This window comes from Hippoglossus stenolepis, chromosome 4, assembly GCF_022539355.2.
Source record: "Hippoglossus stenolepis isolate QCI-W04-F060 chromosome 4, HSTE1.2, whole genome shotgun sequence".
NCBI classification, from domain to species: Eukaryota; Metazoa; Chordata; class Actinopteri; order Pleuronectiformes; family Pleuronectidae; genus Hippoglossus; species Hippoglossus stenolepis.
Window position 1 is genome coordinate 10,501,663 of NC_061486.1, and position 20,713 is coordinate 10,522,375.

At 44.2% G+C, this 20,713-nt stretch overlaps 1 protein-coding gene across 5 annotated transcripts in view; it reads right to left on the bottom strand.

Annotated features, from left to right (window-relative positions):
* cux1b (cut-like homeobox 1b) overlaps nucleotides 1–20,713 on the bottom strand; it is a 63,291-nt gene that overhangs the window by 10,618 nt on the left and 31,960 nt on the right. For 2 of the 5 annotated variants that reach the window (XM_035154562.2, XM_035154566.2), the window contains 16 exons: nucleotides 18,144–18,220; nucleotides 17,585–17,651; nucleotides 12,596–12,644; nucleotides 9,784–9,888; nucleotides 9,111–9,299; nucleotides 8,518–8,576; nucleotides 8,165–8,207; nucleotides 7,915–8,011; nucleotides 5,874–6,665; nucleotides 5,034–5,117; nucleotides 4,443–4,544; nucleotides 3,774–4,318; nucleotides 3,509–3,650; nucleotides 2,518–2,808; nucleotides 2,165–2,353; nucleotides 30–294 (listed from right to left, as the gene is read on the bottom strand). In XM_035154562.2, the coding sequence (XP_035010453.1) occupies nucleotides 30–294; nucleotides 2,165–2,353; nucleotides 2,518–2,808; nucleotides 3,509–3,650; nucleotides 3,774–4,318; nucleotides 4,443–4,544; nucleotides 5,034–5,117; nucleotides 5,874–6,665; nucleotides 7,915–8,011; nucleotides 8,165–8,207; nucleotides 8,518–8,576; nucleotides 9,111–9,299; nucleotides 9,784–9,888; nucleotides 12,596–12,644; nucleotides 17,585–17,651; nucleotides 18,144–18,220 (3,096 nt within the window). The remainder of the gene's footprint in view (nucleotides 1–29; nucleotides 295–2,164; nucleotides 2,354–2,517; nucleotides 2,809–3,508; nucleotides 3,651–3,773; nucleotides 4,319–4,442; nucleotides 4,545–5,033; nucleotides 5,118–5,873; nucleotides 6,666–7,914; nucleotides 8,012–8,164; nucleotides 8,208–8,517; nucleotides 8,577–9,110; nucleotides 9,300–9,783; nucleotides 9,889–12,595; nucleotides 12,645–17,584; nucleotides 17,652–18,143; nucleotides 18,221–20,713) is intronic. The other 3 variants (XM_035154563.2, XM_035154564.2, XM_035154567.2) reach the window with 3 other exon arrangements.

Below are 20,713 nucleotides of genomic sequence, written 5' to 3' on the forward strand. Positions count from 1 at the left end.
CAAGGTGCCTCTTTCTTCCACATGCTGACCTGTAATTATGGAACCAGTTGATGACTGTACTGGTCTTCAGGTTGAGCTGGGAGGCCAGCTCCTCAATGGTTTTGGGGGAGGGGTAGGGTTTCTGCTGGTACGCCCTTTTTAGGGCCTCCTTCTCCTCAGGGCCCAACACCACCCTGGCCTTCTTCAAATGCTGATGCCCTGGGCTCTGGGCGCCCTGCAGGTAATCTGTCCCCACCAAGACCCCTTCCACAGAATGGCTGTCACTCAGGGAGCTCAGCCGCCTCTTCATGTAGGCTGAAAAGTCACACAGAGACAGGAGGGGGGAAGTCAGAACAACAGAAATAACACAATTATTTATTGAATTAATGTGCAGACTGTCAATTATAAAATATCTGCCGCAGGTTGGTAGTCAGGTCTAAAATCTCTAATTTAGAGAGAGGTGTCTCTTGAAAAGCAACATTCATGTGAAGTAGAATGAGATTAGTCCAAACAGCTATTATGTATTAGCTTTGGATTTAAGATGAAATAGTTAATTGACTAGTCATTTAGTGGATTTAAAGAAAATCAATATGCACCAATTTTGCAATCAATTCATGATTTGAGCATTTTTTTGGGTGAAAAAATTGCAAATAATAATAATGATGAATTAAAACTGACACCAGCTTCCTCAACATTTACTTGTTGATTTGATCTTCTTGGGGCTTTTGCTTTCAATGTAAAAATAATGAAGTGTATTTTATATTTCTAGTACTTTGCTTTCTGTTTTTAAACGTAACCTGTCTTAAAGCTGTGTTAAAAGCACTATAAAATGTATCAATATCATTATATATGCTTAACTTATTATTGTTATAATGGCTTTAAATTTCTGGTCGGAGAAAAAGTCAGATGTCATCTTGGACTGGATTTTATAGACAAAACTATTTATAATTTAAATGTGACAGTAATGAAATATTTTTCAGGTTGTTTTGGAATATTTGGTATTTTTATGTCCCTGTGGACATTCCATGTTTGACGAATGCATTCAACCCGGAAATATTTTACCTTTTGTGCATTGTTACTACCTAGCTGAACAGTATTCTCATTAGCACCATCAACAGCCACTAGATGGTGCTGTCGCCTAACTCATGAATCCTAACAATGAAATTATCTCTTCCATTTTACAGCAAACAGGCAGCACCATTCCCTCCAGGTAACAGCGGCTGAAAATGAACAGCTCATGGCAGCTTTGCATGAGGTTGACATTTTCTCAACCCCAATAACACGCAGTGAGATATATTAGCATTGCAGGGAAAACCCCTCAGAGCAAGGTTAGAACAACTCTGGAACTTGTGTGCTGCCTCACAGGCTTTTACCACAAGGGTGAGAGGTCAAATACGGTTACTCTAGACTAGGTCCGTGTCTTTCCTCTGGGCTCAGCTGCTAGCCAGGTCTACTTGCCATTGCTATTTGGATGCATTACTTTGGGGTCAATAATCTAAAAAGAAGTTGAATGGACAGTAACCCCCCCCTGCACATGCAGCCCTGAAACACACTGGTGTAAGGTCAGTTTTGTTTTTTGCCCTTGTGTGTAGTAGTTCAAGATATCAGGAGCGTAAGCTGATCCTGGATGCTCGTGCCTACTGGCATGTTCAAATATGCATCTCCACAGAGAGAGAGCTTCAAGTGGACAGTAAGGGGTCACTCCGAGGCAGCAGGCAGGGTGAGGCCTCTTGGCTGAGCTGATTCCTAAACACTTTGTGCAAAGAGAAAGGGAATAAAGAATGATGGAGTGATAGAGCCGGCTGTGGGCTAGCAAATTATAAAAATACAAGAATATAGACACTGATGATTATGATGATGATGACGATGATGAAGAGGAATGCTGATGACTGTGAGTAAGCAGGCCCCCGGCAGTCCCCTAGCTGTCACATCTAATACAGTACGTGATGTCTGCAGTCCTGATTGGTACTGACATCACACCAAGATGACTGTGATCTGCACAACATGCTCTGCTGTCCTGCACAAAGGATATTGTCTGTGCAGATGTGCATGTGTAATTCAAGGGCCGCTGCTTGTGTTTTATTGTTAATGTATTTCTAAAATAAGGGCGTTCTTAAAACAGCTTTTTTGACGCCATGCTATAGAGTGTGCGCTTGTTTCTCCCCAGTGCTCTTCCACAACACACCTTTCTTCTCCAGGCGCTTCATGTCCATGAGTTTCTCCACACTGTGCGGGTCCTGGAGCCAGAGCTGCATGCGGACAAAGGGCTCCCTGCCCTTCAGGCTGAGCTTGTGCCAAGGTTTGGGCCTGGCCAGCAGGTCTGAGACAGAACCCTGAGTCAGACCCAGGATAGTCTCCCCAAACAGACGCTGGCCTGGTTAGGAGAGAGAGGAAATGGAATGGTTATTTCTGAGAACTGCTTCAATGGCTAAATTCATCAATGGGAAGGGAAGGGGAAAGGGAAGGACCAAATAAACTGCACAGACAGCAAAACGACACACAGCATGAAAGAGCAGCTATAACCCCAATGTTTCTTACCAAGGTTATTATCAGTCAACACCTCCTTAACCTTCTTGGTGATGGCGTAAGTATCAAGCTCAGGAGACATTGCCACCATCTCTTGGATGCTGAGACCTGAGTGACCAGGTACAGGCAGTGGGGTGCCGGGCTGAGACTCCCCACCGGAGGGATCCTCAGACAGAGGTTTGAGACTGGAGGACTGTGAAGCGAGTGGATCCCCGGCGAGACCGTTGACAGACTCTTCAGTTGAACTGAGGGGCGACTCTGGAGCGGGGCTGCAGCTCGCTGATGTCTTGGGAGTACCCTCTGCTTGAGCGGAACAGACAGGGCGAGAAATATCACACAGGTTAGCAAGTGTGTTACTGTGTAAGAAAGCAGAGTTTCATCTTCTCCTCCTGCTGGGTTTGGGCGGGACTTCAGTCATACTACATCAACGAATTTAATTCCTGTTAAACAAACAGCAGAGGTGCTTAAGTTTTCATTTTGAAGCTTTTTTGGCTTCCTCCTCCTCTTTCTTCATCTCCCTGCCTCTGTCTGTGTAGTACTGCTGTGCAGCTCAGCAGGCTGGAAGAGAGCAGTCACGAGGAGCTGTCAGTGTACATTAGCTGCTGTTTACACCCCCAGAGAGAAAGAGACACACACACGTACGCACGCACACACACAAACACACAGACACACACACACACACACACAGAGCTGCCATCTGGCGCTGCAATACTAACTTGTCTATGACATGACAAACCAGCAGCTTGCTGGCTGACACTGCCACAGCACTGGGGATGGGGGGGATGGTGGGAGGAGAGAGGACGGGGGGGAGGAGGGAGGGAGATGAGATGGAGGAGGGAGGGAGGTGGGGGGTGGCTGGAGTGAGTGACAGACTGACAGTAACAACTAGCCACTAGCTCTAATCAGGCTTTCAGGGTAATGCTCTAGCCCAAGGAACCTGATTGTTCGAATCCTAATACTCTGTGCTTGTGAGTGTGCATGTGTGTGTGTGTTATTTGTTTACCTTGGTTCTGAGCAGGCTGGATGTGTGTGTTTTGCCCCTGATCTCCATTGAGCCATGGCTGCATGCGGAGGTATGGCTCTCTGCTCCTCTGGTTCAACTTGTTCCAGGGTTTGTGCCGAGACAGGCTGTCACTCAATATTCCCTAAAACACACACCGGGAGAAAGGCTCAGACATGGAACCACTGTAGAGTGAAAACAGAGTCGTAAAAACAGACCACAGGCAGATGAAGCTCACACACAAGCTCTTGCTCTCCTTCCATCTCACCTCTTTGGAGTCCTCCAGGTTGTGGTTCTCCTCTCCTGTCTGGCTCGATATGGTCCTGCGGGGGTCTGTGTGCATGTTGCTCCACCACTGCTCCCTCCAGTAACCCACTCCCCCGGAGCTTCCAGAGCGGGCCGAGCTCTCATTGCTACGACTCAGCCTGAGAGCGCCGTCAGCAGAAAAGTCGAACCCTGAAGAGCCCCTGCCCTCTCTCTTCACGCTGGAGCTGAAGTCGAGGATTGGAGACGGGGATGAGGGCGAGGACAAGAGGGAGCAGGGGGTCTTCTTGAGGGAAAGTGCCAGGGGGTTGTAAGGGGGCAGGGGGGCCGTGAGGTGAGAGTTCAGGAGGTCCCTCTGAGATAGCGATGCTAAGGAGGAGGAAGACGAGGCTTTGAGGAGGGGCTCCAGTGACGCCTGCTGGGCCTCCATCTCTCGGCGAGCTTGCTCTAGGATGGAGCGGATGGCTTCGTCTGAACCGCTTCCCCCTACACTACCTACTCTGCCCCCTCCTTTCAGTCCTGTATATGATGGCGGAACATGGGACAAGTCTGTTGAGGGAGAAGAAGAGGGCCGTCATGAGAGACTCAGACAAATACACACAGTCACAATGTATCATCCTCATCCTCCTTGACTCCTCTGGAGATGAGGCGGGGGGGGGGGACTACGACTCACCAGCTTTCTGCACCTGCAGCTCTCTTTTCGCCTGCTCCAGAATGGACTTGATAGCCTCATCTGAACCTGCCTCTGGGGTGCGGACGCGGGCAGTAATGTTACCTGGAAGGAAAGGAAGAGGGAATGGGAGGACATGAAAAAAGAAACATGAAAAAAGAACAATAACGGGGCCGATAAGGACATCAAATAATTACACCATAGCACAGCACAAAGACCAACATTCCCACCACTTAGCTACAAGGCGACTACACTGGAGGGATTGTCATAATTTCTCTAGTCCCTTTGGAGCTCACGCATGCACACGTGCTGCAGAGTAAACGCTCCCCACAGAATAACAACTACCAATAAAATCCCTAAATACACATGCTGGCTTTTCCTTTGACGCAAGTCACTGGAGCTGTGCGGTTACCTTCAAGGCACATTTGAATCTGTATGCCAGCCCGCAAATTAATAAACGCCAACACACACACACACAAGCACACACACACACACACACACACACACACACACACCATAGATAGAGTTCATCCCAACACAAACATGCCACACAGACAGAACGTGCTAGAATCTCTGCGTGTGAAGGGGACAGACCTGTGTGTGAAGCTGTATTGGAGAGGGCTCTCCGCTTCGGAACATCCTGAAACATTCGGCTAAGCTGGGGCTGGCCTGAGCCCTCTGTTAAGGACAATATACCACACACTATGTTACAGCACTTGTGTGTTTTTCTCTTCTTTTATAGCTAGACTATATGGTGCCCTGTAATGCTCTGCAAACATATGGAACGTGTAGATGCTTCCATCCAATACACATCTTAGTGCCATAAATGCATTGATGTTTACCATCTGTGGCCCCAGTAGGAATCAAACCTACCTCTGACAGGAATATTAAACTACTACGAAGACAGACTAGTGAGGGATAAATTATTTAACAGTACGTCTTAAACAGGGACACAGTAACTCCAGCCTTATTTTTAACTTGGACTGTGCCTTGGTGGTAGACTCTGCTGTATTTCTTTGTACCACTGAGACCACCTTCGATCACAAATGTCCTGATGCGTTAACAAAAGCAGGCCCAGGCTAATCGAATCTACCTGTAGTTAACAGTACCCCTGCCTTCCTCCTTGTTCCCACCGATCAATACTATTGATGTGTGAAAGGTTTCTGTATTGACCGCAATAGCTTGGAGAGGCTCTGGGGATAAGTGCGTGACTAGGAACTCACTCAAAACACACAGGTGTGGCGAAGGATGGGAGTTAGGAAAGAGAAATAAAAAAGCTGGTCCATATTGACAAGCCAATCAATGGCTCTGTGCAGGGCTTCACACACACACACACACACACACAGACATGCAAGACACGCACGCACACACCCACACACAATGGCACACACCCGCGCACACGCACACATACACACTAAAGATACATGGACTCACCTCTCTGCCGTCCCTGGATGCTGCGCAGTGCGAGGATGTTCTGCTCATCGGCGAGGAACTGCCTCATCTTGTGGAATGGCTCCTTCCCCCGGATGGTTAGCTTGTTCCACGGCTTTGGTCTGGCCAGAATCTCACTGACCGAACCCTGGGACAGTCCCAGCACATAGTGGCCAAACACGCGCTGGCCGATGTTGTGCTTGATCAGTTGCTCTTTCACCTGTCGGGCAATCTCTGCCGTGTCCATGTCCTCCCCGTCCAAAACACTCCCCGTGGTAGCGTCTGAGTGGCTGGGTGATGGGGACGGGGCGCTGCCAGCGGTGCTGCTCCCATTAACGGGAGCCATATCTGGGCTGGCTGGAGGTGGCTGGGGGCTGCTGGCTGCCAGAGGGATGGAAGCAGACCCAGAGCCAGGGGTGGAGGTAGGGATGGAGCTGAGGGTTGGTGTAAAGGGGGTGAACAGTAGAGCCCCACTGGGGATTCCAGACGACTCCTGCAAGGCTTTGGAGTAGAAGGTCTGGAGGAGCTGCCGCTGGATCAGGGAGTTCAAAGCCATCTTACCACCCACCAGAGGGAACACAGGGGAGTAGAAGTCCTGTCCAATGCCCGTAGGAGTGAAAGGGTGTGTTTCGCCACTGCTGGTGGTGGTGGCAGTGTTGAGGGGGTCCGTGTGAGTGCGAGACAGTGGGAGCTGGGAGGAGGAAGGAAGAGAGGGAGGGGGCGAGGAAGAGGGATCGCTGGGCATGGTCTCCTCCTTCGTTGAGGACTCTTCTGTCCTTTTTCGCCCGGCTGACCCTACAAGAAAGGTCAAACACACCATGCATTATGGGGGAGTCAACAAAAAAGGGGTTCCAAAAGAAAGAGAAAAAAAAATAACAAAAGTTGAATGTTATCTTAATCCAAGTCTTTTACAAATGAGTGAACTTTGTTTTCCTTTTTTGCCAACCCCCCCAGACAAAGTGCCCATGCATTTGTGATTTCAACCTTTCTTGTAAGCCACAGCCTGGAAGAAAAAAAGGACAAACAAAACAATTGACACTGTGCCACTTAGGCAGATTAGCTTGGCCCAGGGCTCAGTCTCTCTCTCTCTCGTTCGCAGGCAAAGTGGAAGTAATTGGACAGAGTAAAATTATGTCCTTAGATAGCCGATACACCATGTGAGTCCTCTTCCATGCTGCTGAGGTGTGTTCCTAAACACTGAATTATTCCATTGATGTGCAGTATTATAGTCTTCAGTTCATAAAAATACATCCAGGAAAGAAATCAGAGCAATAAAACTATTGAAAAACAATTTCTTATGGCTCAACAGAAAACAGATGCATGCACCAGAGCAGAGACTCTGCTGAGTAAAGATGCAAAAGCCTTATTATACTGAATAGCCAGACTGATTAAATTCATACATTTGCCAAAACAAATATAGACATTAGCTATATTTTCTAAGTTATGTAAATACCAGAACCCATCTTGATGATAAATGCTGGGAGAAATACTATTTTAATGCATAACCATTGAAACTTAACATGATTAAGTTGGACAGTAAGCTCCCCTTACTGTGAATGTTAATCAATTCAAAGCTATTCAACTATTCAAGCCTAAAGCCATGACATTTCAAAACCATAAACACTGCTGCAGAGGGCAAGGTATCCTCATTTTGTGTACTGCAACTTTGTTACTGTTCAGGTTGACCTCCTGCTGTGGTATTCACAGGCACCAGAGATGGACCACAAAGCGACAACGTTTCTATACCACGATTCATTTCTGCATATTGGAGAACCAATAGTGCAAATCATCCCAAAAACATGAATAAATGGTTAAGTATTCTCAGAGAAAAAGAATCTATATGCATACATGTTGTGTGTATGCATACCCTGACGAATCTCTTCCCTGCACGGCCTTACCTGCAGCTCAGGGTTCATCTAAGCTCCCGTAAATGTTGGACTCAGCTTCTGTGAGCTTTCATTTTTGTTGTAATGACTGAAGGTTATGTGAAGATCATGTTCATGAACCCAGGCCTCAAGATTAACTTAGATTTTGGAAGACTTACCGCTGAGCTCAGTGTTTGCAATGCGCAGAGCGGCGCTCTCAGATTGAAGACTACGGTTCCTCTCCAGCAACAGCACCTCCAGAGGTTTGGATGAGTCCTGGAGGAAGAAAATTTGAAATTATATTGTTCAAAATATAATGCGGACTCCACTTTTAAATGGTAATTTTAAAAATGTAGTTGCTACTAGTGCTGCAACAATATGTATTAACTGCTAAATGTCATTCGTGTCTGTACAGATCGTCACTTTTACCTGAACAGAGTCAGATGTTCCAAACTCCATAGACTTGAGGATACTGAAAAGGGAGAAAAATAAAAATTTCATATGAAACAAAGATAAGTGTACACACACACATGAACTGTGTAGCATGCTAGCTTTTCTACTTCTTTCTTTAAGGACACAAAGGATAGTGGAAAGACACAATACAAAGCTACAGACAGACCAGCTTCACCTTCAGAAGGGCGCTCTATTAAGTTACAGATCTTAAATGAAGACGCACATCTTGTTTAATATTATTAAAGACATCAAACGCATGCACTAAAGAGATCTGTGCTGCACGCAGACATACACACAGACACACACACAAAACTGTGTGCTCTCCTTACCTCAGCTCCTTCTTCACCTCTTCATAGTCAGCTTGCTTCAGCAGTTTCTCTTCCAGTTCCTGTAGATTACAAAGAGATGAAATAACATGGAAATTAATGAAAAGAATAATAGTTATAACTAAAATGGCATTCAGTAGACTGCATACTTCCACCAAGACTGAACACTCATTAGTTCTTCTGAAGAAATTCAGAAATGTTGAAAAACGCCCTATCTCAAAATGTTAAAGAAATCCCCCTGTTTGTCCAGATCAGCTCCAAAATTGAATGGGTTCTTTCTTTGCCCATCACTCATCATTCCACAAAGTTTCAATTAAATGAGATCAGTAGTTTTTGCATAATCCTGCTAACAGCCAAACGGCAATGAAAGCAACGCTCTTGGCGGAGGTATTAATTATAACAACACAAACAATGTTGTTTCTGTGACTAAGTCTAGATATCAGAACAGAGATATGTGTTAATATAGTTACAGATGTGATCAGAATATACAACAAAGCAGGAAAAAGACAAATACAGGAATAGTCTTGTTTGAAATTAGAGGCTAAAACTGTATATAATAAATGAATATAAACTGCAGCAGTGCGATCTGTTGGTACCTTGAGAATGGCAGTCTTGCTGTTGAGCTGCTGCTCTAGCTGTGTGATCTGGGAGCTGGTGGTCTCTCGGAGTTTGGTCAGGCTGGCCTGCAGTCTCTGGACGTCCTCCACCAGCTGGGCGGTCTCCCTTTCTTTGGCTCTGAGCTCCGCCTCCAGACTTGAGTGGGATGCCACCTCCGCCACCTGTTCCTGAAGGCCAAACAGAGACAGGTTAAACCGACGAGCAAAAGAAAACTTGACAGCTATAAAATACCCATGAAAAGTTCACTACAAGTAGGATTTCTAAGCCAAGCAGAAGCTGATCAACACACTGGTTATCGTTTCAAAGGACTTGCTCCTTTAGATCGATAGTGAGAAGTAATCCATTCACTATGCACCACTATAGGTTCAGAGAAATTGATACTTTAGCGTAAAGGTCCAATAAAATCAGTTATTCAATACACAATCAACTATTTCCTCCGTGTCAACATTTTCTTGGAAAAACAATAACTAATCAATGTGTTATAGGTGAATCCAACGCCTGATGTCTAAACCCAGTGACTACAATGATCTATAAATTGAAACTTTAATCAGCTATTCACCCCATGCATCGAAAAGGCCAAGCTGATCTTTAGCCTATCAATACCTCTCTGTCGACCATCCAGTGAATCAGTGAGGCAGTGAGATGTGTTACCGTGTCGGGGTCGGCCTTGGCCGGGCTGCCGAGCTGCTGGGATTGGTTACTCAAGGACAACTGCTCTCTGAGTGACTCCGCCTCCCTCTGAGATGCCTCTGCCCGCTGTCAGGAAAAAGGAAAAAACGTTAAAGGAAAATCAGCTTGTGGAGATTCTTATACTGTCAAACATCATCAATCTAATGGACAATTCAGAGCTTCTGTGTAAGGTTTTTTTTCTGGTATACACACATTACTTTAACATGTCTCAATTTTCCGCTTGCCCCAGAGGAAAATTGAAAACGCACGTAATGGATGCAGACGGTGAGAGAGAATACAGAGTAGTGAGACCAAGACAGCAAAACTTCTTCCTGTTTAAGGCCTTGTCTCCACTACTGCAGATGTTTTTTGGAACTAATACTTTCCCCTCCCTTTTACAAAAAAAAAAAATCTACGTCCACACGACCTTCATTTTACAAAATATCTTCGGCCAGACAAGAACACAATAATGACTATAAATGGTCAAACAAGCCCGACCAGTAGCTGGCGATAAAGTCTACATCAACGATCCGTCAAACACGAACGATGTGATCCAACTAATATTGTGCGAAGCGGAAGCCTGTGAAAGTGGTGCAGGGATGCTAAATTTAGCTACTAACCTGTAATGAGACATAGCTATGCTAATCAAACGTCTAGAAACCGGTATATAGCAGCCATTTTTGTTGTTTCTGGTGTGTGCTCAAGCAACTGTGGGCAGGCACAAAGTAAGTCCCTTTTTCCTAACGCTCCGTTGTACACGTACACACAGATTCACAGACACTGGAGTTTTTGAAAATGTGCACTTTAAAAGGCGTTTGTAAAATTCTCAGTTTGAGGAAATTAAAAGGCTGCGTGTGGACAAGAGGCCCAAACACAGGGGAAAACTTTTGTTTTGCATTATACATTATTGTGGCTGGGGTGTAAAGTGCCATCATGTCTCTTATTCTGTCTGGTGGCAGAAAATGAATGGTCTCTGGAGGATGTTATAGAGTTTTTGGTGATGAAACAATAATAATTATCTTTAATTTAAGTATACAGCTGAATTCATTTCACTCTACACGCACTGGGCAAGTGGCATCGCAAAAATGCAATAAAACTGAAGGAATTAGGTTTTCCAGTGCATCATCTTCTACCAGCCAGCTGTGCGTCTGTCTGAAAAGGAAGCTCACCCCCTTCCAGCATAAACAAATATATTATACATGGTGGAAGAGGGCTGGGAGAGTGCAAGAACACAAAGTAAAAGAGTGGGACGATGGCCAAGAGTGGATATTTCCCTAATTGCAGATATTCAATTAGTCCTGAGCATTGAGATGATACCCGCTGCCTTGTGTTTATGACCAAACTGCTACACTTCAGTTGGGATTCATCTGCAGCGCTGGCCAACTTGCCATCATTAAGAGTTACAGGGAGCCGATTCCACAGCATTCCTAATTGCAAACATATTGAGAGCTGTTATTGACTGGGTGGGAGTTGGACGGCTCGTAACAAAAAACAGAAAAATCATGTTTTCCATTTTCTCCTTATAAAAGCGTATAAAAAGTCTGCGACTGAGCTGGAGGCCATGCTGTCATCCTGCGTAAATCTCAAATCAAAAGTGTGAATAGTGTGCGTGAGTGTGCGTGTGTGCGTGTGTGCGTGTGTGCCTGTGTGTGTGTGTGTGTAGCATTATAGTTGGAGTGCTAACCTTTAGGCTAATATTAACATTACATGCCTATGCTACCCCTTTAACCACAAATCATACTCTTGGGCTAATAATGAAAGTTAACAACAATGACATTAACAGATACCACAGGAATATTTACAACACAGGGGCAGAGGGCGCGCCATGGGGCTTATTTCAGCTGGACGGGTTTAGTAGGTGTGTAATAAACATGTAAAACAACCACCGGCCCTCACAGTGAGAATCATTTGTTAATATAAGCCACATTTTACAGATTCTGAACGAATAAATATATTTGTATTTATAAGTATAAAGGTTGGAATCTTTTTTTTTTTCTCATTGTCAAAGTTGAAAGTCTGTCAAAACTTTTCCAGCCTCAATCAATCCTAAGCTTGTTTGTTCCTACTGATGTCAATCATAAAAGAAAGAGGGTCAGAAATATACAGTTTGATTTTTAGAAAAAGATAAATAACATCTGAGCCCTGTCAACACGGATAAATGGTTGATTTGTTGGGGACTATTTTCAGCAGCAGATTCATTTAACACATTTGGTGCTGGTGTGAATATTTACAGCAGCGGGGCTCAGACAGCGGGGCGTGTTCGACCTAATGAAGAAACATGTCAGCGAGTCAAACAACATGACTCATGATGTTGTGATTTTGGACAACAGCTGATCTCTATGACAAGAGAATGACGTATTAGAAGAATAAACTCAGTATTTGTTAGTTTAAGTTCCTTTAAGAATGATATTATTTTAATAGGGTGAAAAAAATGAAAACCACTACACATGATCCTTTACATCAAATTTGCTTCATACACGCACATTTTTAACGCTGTCATGAAGGATTAAGAAAAAACGACTTATCCAATTTCAAAGAGACGATATACTCTGGGTGCAGATCCGGATAAAAAGGCCGATCTATCACTTTCTTTAACATGGAGAGATAGGGTGTTAGCCTTGGCAGAGGGATGCGCTCTTGATGTGATCTTATATTTTTCTGGAGAACACTTTCACCATTTCAAAAAAACGAACGTTTAAAAGAAAATCTATAATAAAACAATAAAGATGGGGGGCTTGGTGTGATGAACGATGCTGTGTTATAATCTACACCGAAAAACGCTAAGCATATTTACCTGATTGGCTCTTTCCAGGTCTGTCATCACCATCTCAATCTCATCGGCCCTGAAAGAGACATTAACTATTACTGTGGAGAAACACACGGCAGAGCATGTGACAGTGCTTAAAAGAGACCCGCTGAAATACAGCTCACAAAGTGAAAGTAAGGAATGGTTGAGTGGAAAGATGATGCACACATCACATGTGTGCGCAATTGTTCTGAGAGCACGTCAATTTAGAGAACGTCAGTGCCGTGTCCATTAAGCTACTGTCTAAATTTCACCTTAATCCATTGATTGTGAACTCCATAACCCAAACAGCTTGTATGTGTGCGTGCATACATGTATATAAGTGTGCGTGTGTGTCTATGTGTGTGGGTGTGCACATGTAAGCCCCTAAACCCAGGCCACACTAAAACAGAGGGATTACATTAATAGAGCTCTAAGTCCTAATACAGCAGACTAATCTGCTATGAAGCTGTGTGATTGTGTCTGACTAATGGTCTGGATGGAGGCCATGGTTCACCTCTCACTTGCTAGAGGTCAGACAGCAGGAATACATCCCCATAATACCACCTCTCATTGGACTTCGGAGAAATAGTTTAATAACCCTGTTTCATGAGGGAGGTGAACACCTATCACTTTCCGGCGGACAAAGTGAGATGTGGAAGAAACTTTGGGGAGAAACCAAACCACACTAAACTCACAATACACATTTATATTTTTGTTATTTTTCAGGTTATAAACCATGAACAATATGATTGTTGCCAGGGTGTGTGTTTGCGTACGCCTTTCAAGATCACTTTTGAATATACGTCTCTGTATGAGGACGTTACAATTAACAAATGCATTGGAAACTTTATGTATATAGTGTTCAGTGCAGTGTAAAAAATGCTGCATGTGTGCGTGCGTGTATATTTAAGACACTACTCACTGATAAGAATACACGGTTGATAGACGTTGAGTGCAAAGACGTGAGCGCATATGTGCGCCACTGCGTCCATTAAGACCTTTTGATTTCACTGCAATCTTTTGATAGTGAACCCAATAACCCACGCAGCTTTTGTGTTTGTGTGTCACAGTATGAGAAACAGTGTTATGTCCCATAGGCTTGAGTACTACTGATTTGAATGTGTTTAACAAAACAGACACAGTTGATATTAGGTCAACGTTGTGCCACAGGCAATGCAGCAAAAAGAGTCAGATGTGGGTGGGAGAGCTTTTCACTCTCCGCTTTTATTCTTTCCCCAACAGTTAAAAGGATCTAGTATGCATTTAAGCAACATAATAGTACGCTACCTCACCAGCTTTTATCCTGTCTTAAGCTATAGTGTGCCGGACCCACGTGCACGCTCAATTGTGCCTCCGCACACACATGCGAGGTCAGAGAGCCAACAAGCCAGAAAAGCTTGTAATGGAGAGTGTTTATGGGTAGTAATGCAACCCAAATACATCACCATTCCTGCCCTAAATGTGATCATTTAATCAAAGTACAGATGCACAAAGTCTTCTTAAATAACCTTTGGATTTGGCTGTATTTGGGAATTATAAAGGCAAAGCTAGAGGCAGAGGGCCAAAGCAGATCACAGGGAAGGGATTTTCTGCATATCCTGATACAGTCAGTCAGTCGCTGGGCAGGGCAGGAACTGTCCACGGCCAGCCAATGCACCCAGTGGAATTACTTCATCAAACACTGAACTGTAAAGGGAGGGTCCTTCATAATGATAAAGCCTGATTTTACACCACCAAAACTTAGCTGCGAAGCTCCATACAGCAGCCACAGGGAGGAGCTATGGAGTAGATGCACAGCTCCACTGGAGAAACGCACACTTGCACACACTCTTTTGTACCATGAAAGCCAATGGGTGCACCCAGTGACATCAGTGAGTACTGTAGGACTTCTGAAACAAGCCCAGAGCCTCTAAGCCCCTACTGTACTTCCTCCATCTCAGACAGGCCCTTTTCATCTCTTATCATCTTCTCTCTCTTGCTCCTCACTCAACTGCTTTTCTCTTCCACCCTCTGCCTGCCTCTATCCTTTCCCCCCCAACCCGTACCCTTCCTATTGCCCTGCACTTTCTCTCCTTTCATCTTTTTTTTCCTCCTTCCACCTCCGTTCTCTCATCTTCTGCCCTCTCTTCCTCGGCCTCTGTCCTCGGTGCCAGCAGGATATTCCCCTGATTTAGATTTTCATTTCCCTCCTCTATCACGCTCTTATCCCCTCTTCCTCGGTGTAGCCTGCAGCCGCTGGCTCACTTTTTGCCCTCTAGCTTTCATCACTCCATTCCTTTTCTTTCCTTGGCTTTCTCCACATTGCGTTTTCACAGCGTGTTACCTTGGGGATTTCAAGGAGGCTTAAAAAGAAGCTAGCTGAGAGAGTGTGTATATCTGTGCATGTATGTGTGTGTGTTGAACCATTTTTGTGTTTGTGTATACTTGAGATGGACAGCAGAGAGAAAAGCCTATTGACTGTTGCCTAATTATCAGCAATTACATTTTTCCCAAAATGGTATCAAGTGTTTATACACAGATAAAGCTGCACACAAACATACAGAGGAGCACACACACACACACACACACACACACACACGTTCACACACAGACAGCATCCTGTGGGGCAAGGGATCAATATATCATTAATCTTTAACAGGGACTAAACGGGTAAAGCGCGGCCAGCTAGACCCTCACAGCGCCAGCACAGAGAGGGGGCTATGCTACATCTGCAAGCCCGCCTCCCGCTGACGCTCACACACTCTGGGCACTGCAACATCGACCAAATTCTCAGGCAGTGTGTGTATGTCCCTGTGTGTGTGTGTGTGTATTTTAAAAGGCAGATTACCCAAATGCAGCAAGAGGATGGGGGATTTGTCACGCAATGTCCTCCTTAGTGGAAAGTTTAGAGCAAGTGAGAGTGTGTGAGAGTGTGTGAGAGTGTGTTCGTGCGTGTGTGTGTGTGTGTGCATGCGTCTGTGTTTGTGTGAAAAAGTGCATGATATGGATGCCGTTTGTGTTTTGAAGAGCCCAAATATATGCAGTCAAAGGGTTAAAAGTTGTGTTCAGCCAAACACTGGCGATTTGCTCAGCCAAGCAGTAAACGGGGGAAGGACTCCAAGGACTGGGAGGGTGCAGGGTTAGAGAGGGTTTGTGTGTGCTTTAAAGCGTTGCATTAAAATTTCAGATCACAGCACGCCACATAGTCAAGGACCCTGACTGCCTCAGGCTCACAAGTGAGCGAATGAGTGTGTGTGTGTGTGTGTGTGAATGTGGGCGGGCATGTGTTTATTAGCTTCTGTAAGCAAATGGGGCCTCCTATATCTTTTCAAAATGTGTTTTCTTCTGACATAAAAGGAAGAGACAAGGATGGAAAAAGGAAGAAAGAAGTGCAAAGAAATGAGAGAAAAGTAGAGGAGCGGGGCAATGGAGTCACAAGGAAGGAAAATAAAGAGTCGTGGGGGGGGCTCTGAAAGACTATGAAACCTATTGATTACAGCCATTACACTGCATGTAATATCTTCCTGTGGCCTATCCTCTTACACACACAAACGCACAATGCAGGAGATAAAGGATAAAGGGTGGGAGTGAGGAAGGTGGAAGAGGGGGGGAAAAGTGTTTTGTGAAGATGAGAGAAAAGGGATCAATCTGTTTTTAACAGCCAATCAATTTAACAACTCTGTTAATGGAGACACAGTGAGTTTGGGGCATGGTAAATGGGGATAGGGGAAAACCTTAAAAGCCAAGTTGATTCTCTGTCGTACTCCGTGTGTGGGGTGCGTCAGGATGCCCTTGACATCCTTGGATTTAAAAAAAAGAGTGATTTTCTCTTGAAGTAGAAACTACCAGTGAAACGACAAGAAAGGCTCCATTTTTCTTCTTAGAATTTGAAACCTTAGCTGCATTCAGACTTGCAACAAACTATTCATAATCTCCTGACATTCTCTGGAGAGGCTGTATGTGAGAGTGCAAATGTCCGAATGAGAGGCTACAGACATTGACCAGAGTTTTTCCTACCAGGCCCCCTAGTAAAAGCTCCGGATAATGAGAAAAGAGCAGGAGATCCTCTGGAGCATTCACCACAAGCGAGTGGGGTGTTGTTGATGTTTCTAACACATGATGCTATCTCAGGTGCCACACACGTAGAAGACACCGACAAACATGTCGAGAGAGATTTTGTGGATTAGGGTCGACGCTCGTGATGATGCGCTGTAAATAAAAACACGTGATTTCTGCAACAGTCTTTATACGTCCTGCCTCCTGTATGTCCTCGCCTGAACGCTCCAGAGAATTCTGTGTTGTTGTGAACACTTCTAACCGGAGAATCTCCTGCTGTGTCGTTCATGTGTGAAAAGCGAAATCCAGAGAAAGTCTAGACCCAACTGTGTGAACATCCTCCAGAATACATGTCGGAAAACGGCTTTAGTGAATGTGGTCCGGATGCTTGAGTGGTTCACGTTACGAACTCTGAGGGAACGACGAGTGTGAATGTCATAAAGTGCCACTTCCCAGTGTGGAGTGGTGACATGGAAAAGCTTCTGTTCTTATCCTCGCCACTGCTATAAGATCAATAATGATAGATGCCCACAGCTCAAGTAATTGAAGCAACCTTATCTCACAGGTCCTGTCAGAAGCCTTTGTGGCTTAAAGTCTGAGATCTCACAGCGACCCTCTGTGGCCTCCCCTTTCTGGCCCGACCCGGATGAATCAGAGACATCACTTTAAAACTACAGCATCAGAATGAAATAAATAAAAAACAAAAATCTCTATTTTGGTGCTTTGCTGTAGCTGCAGAATGCATTACAATCCCTGTCAGTATTTACAGTGCGTGGGTAATGCTGGGATTTGGAGGCTGCTGAGCGTTGTGGGAGATGATCCAGCTGTTGGGGTGAGAAGGGGGGAGTTTCCAGGCAAGGATATTCACTAAACAGGATGATTATGTCAGGAACAGACTATGGAGGAGCCAGAGGGGAAAAGTCACCCGCAAACACACACATAGATCAGCGAGACACGTACTTTGCTGTGGATTCCTCGTCATACTTTGTCTTCAAATCAAAGAGCTCGGCCTGAGTTGTTTCAAGTGCTGTAAGAGACGAGAGAGGAGTTGGTTGTGAATTTCCCCGCCACACGACAGAATTTAGATGAAAAACTTTGACTGCTGTGTAATTTTAACTTTTAACGCTGTCAAAAACATTCTTAAATCAGCTTCTTACTACGAGCTGCACGCCCACACGAAGACATGATTTTCCAAAGTAGTTTTGATTATTTCAAATTAAAGGTTCCTGTTTCTAGTTTCTGAGATGTGCCGCTGTCAATCTGATCAAACCACACCCATGTAATCCAGATGAAGCAGATTAAATTTTCAAATGTAAAATTTAATTAATAATGACTGGGGATTTTTTCCCCCTACTTTAGCAATCAATGAACATTTAATGAGGAATACTTGAGATCTGAAACAGGTTTTCAGAGGCTTTAAAGCCAGTGCGACTTCCTTTTCATTGATTAAAGCTGCCTTTTTATTTGAGCTGGTTAGATCACTACCCAGTTCTGTAAAAAGACTGAGCAAGCTTGGTACCTGTCTGTAGGGACTGGGCCTTGTGTTCAGCCTCTTCCAACCTCGAGGACATGGAGTCCTGGCTCTCCTGGAGTTTCCTACAGAGGCAGACAAGAAGACGAGGAAAAAAAAAGAGAGGGAGCAGAAAGTCACAGTTAAGAGATACTGAGTCAGTAAATCCTGGTTTCACACTTTGTGGCAACTGCAACTATTCTCTGTTTTCCCACCATTTCTGAAGTGTTTTCCCCACTAAAAACCTCCCAACACAACCCACTCCTCATTAAGCAGCCCTATTAGGCAGGAATGTCTGGCCACTGGGGCACAGTGCACCCAGGGGGTGGGGGAGAGGGAGAGAGAGAGAGGGAGAGGGAGAGGAAGAGAGAGCAAGGGTTGAGTATGAGAAGGGGGAGGCAGTGACAGAAACCACAAGGATAAAATAGATTCATTCTTAGCTTATAAAAAGTTGGGCTCTGCTGAGAAATTACCACTGTGTGTAAAAACATCAATAATATAGCACAAAGACGCTCTTTATGGCGCTCTTTGATGCCCCCCTTCCCCACCAATCTGTCTCTCCTGTCATCTCTATTTTTCTGCCCCCTACTTCATCCTTTCATCTCGCTCTCCCTCTCCTTCCCTCGCTCCTTGCGGGATAAACTGCATCAAAGGTGCCATCCATTTACTGCCCCTCTCAGACACAGGAAGTCAGCTCTCTGCAGACAGGAAGGGGCCTATAAAACACTGACGTACAGGAAATACAGTTGGACAATTGATCCTCTGCTGTATGTCTGAAAGGAGCGACAAGCTTTAACGCCGCTCCGCGCAGCGAACGAGATGACTGACATGAAGGAAAACATGAAGACTGTGATGTGCGTTTAATGTACACACACACACACGTCATTTATCAACTTGAAGTGTGTCAGAGACTTTTCAAAATCAAGATCCTCTCAAGTGTCGTAATGACTATTAGCACTTTGTCACTTGTGAAACGCTTTGAAACTTTGAAAATACGCAAAGAGTGTTGAACTCTTTAACGTATCCTGTCTAAACTCGTAAAGTTGCAACAAAGAGATTGAATGCAGCATTAAAAACACTTCACACTGATTAAAAGAGGTTGTGTTTTTGTTTAGTTTGTCTGTTATTTAGCAGGATTACGCAAAAACTACAGGTCGGATTACCACCAAACGTCCTGGAAGGATGCGGTATGGGTCAGGGAAGAAACCATTACATTTTGGTGCAGATCTCAATCAGAAGGCTTCCTGGTTTTCTCAGAGAATAATTCATTGATCTTGATGAAAAGAATTTGGCATGTTCAGGAGAGTGATATTTGTGTGTGTGCTATTTGGTGCAGATTCAAATACAACTGCAGATGTAGTGAATTTAAAAGTGGTTTCATGAGGGGACCTTTGGGCCTGATGTTCTTTTAAATAAACTGGTAAAATAAACGAACTGGTCCAATAGAAACATTTATATTTTCAACTAGTCTTTCTTTTAACATTCTCCCTTTGACAGGACATGAAGCTTGCCACCTTTTCCTGAGAAGTTTCACCAGGATTTAAACTTTAACAGTTTTGAGTTAATATATAATTGTTATATCTGTATGGGGATGAGTGGTGTAACACTGAAGTATGCTCATTAACGTGGCCTTGGACACCCTCTCCAGTATCTATACTGCACCCTATGTATTGAATTTAATCAGCTTCTTCTAAATCTATTGGTTGAAAGGTTTCAGTTGTGTTTCCTCTTCCCGGTAGTTTTTGAGTTATTACATGTCCATCATCACCTTTAACTCCTGCTCACCTGCAGTAAAAAAAAATAGTCTGGCCCTAAGGCTGCAGCAGCTAATCATATGAGTTCTCACCATTTTGACTCTGTTTATTTATCCCTTTAAATCCAAAAGGGAGCAGGTAGTTATCCACGATGATTACATTTAAGACTGACAGGTTGATTCTCCAGCTGCACTTCACAAATTTAACTGATTGTGGCTTCACATGATAATTTAACAAGGTCAACTTCATTTTAGTCAGGATGAACTGAACAACGTAGGAAAGTCTGTTGTAAAGCGAAACAACGTTATGGCTGCCTGCATCTTAGGCAATTAGTTTAATCGTTTCTATGTTGAATGGGTTTCTTCCTTGGAACGGACAGCATCAGAGTGACTCTGCAGGAATTCTAGCCTTCGCAAGAGTTAATTCGTTAGAATAGATTTTATCATGTTCCTGAAATATCTAGCAACAATTATAAGCTTATTTATAACTGGCAGAGGCTTCCTGTGTATTTGAAAATCACACACTTCAAAATACCTAAGAGAGAGGGTTGAAAGGGAAGTAACGTACTAAATCAAAGTGAATTTCTTTCATTGCATAAAAATAAAAAGACACCTACGCATGATTTTTATCATTATATTCAGTCGGTGGGTTTTGTTCTGTTATGTGCTGCTACAGCAGCAATTATTCTGAACAAAATGGCTGAAATATACTGTGGCACAGACAGAAACTAAAAGCCTGTTGATTCCCATCAAAGAACGAATTGCAAGCACCCACATGAGAAAGAAAATGCTGGCATTGTCTTATATGTTATTTTTCATTCATGCA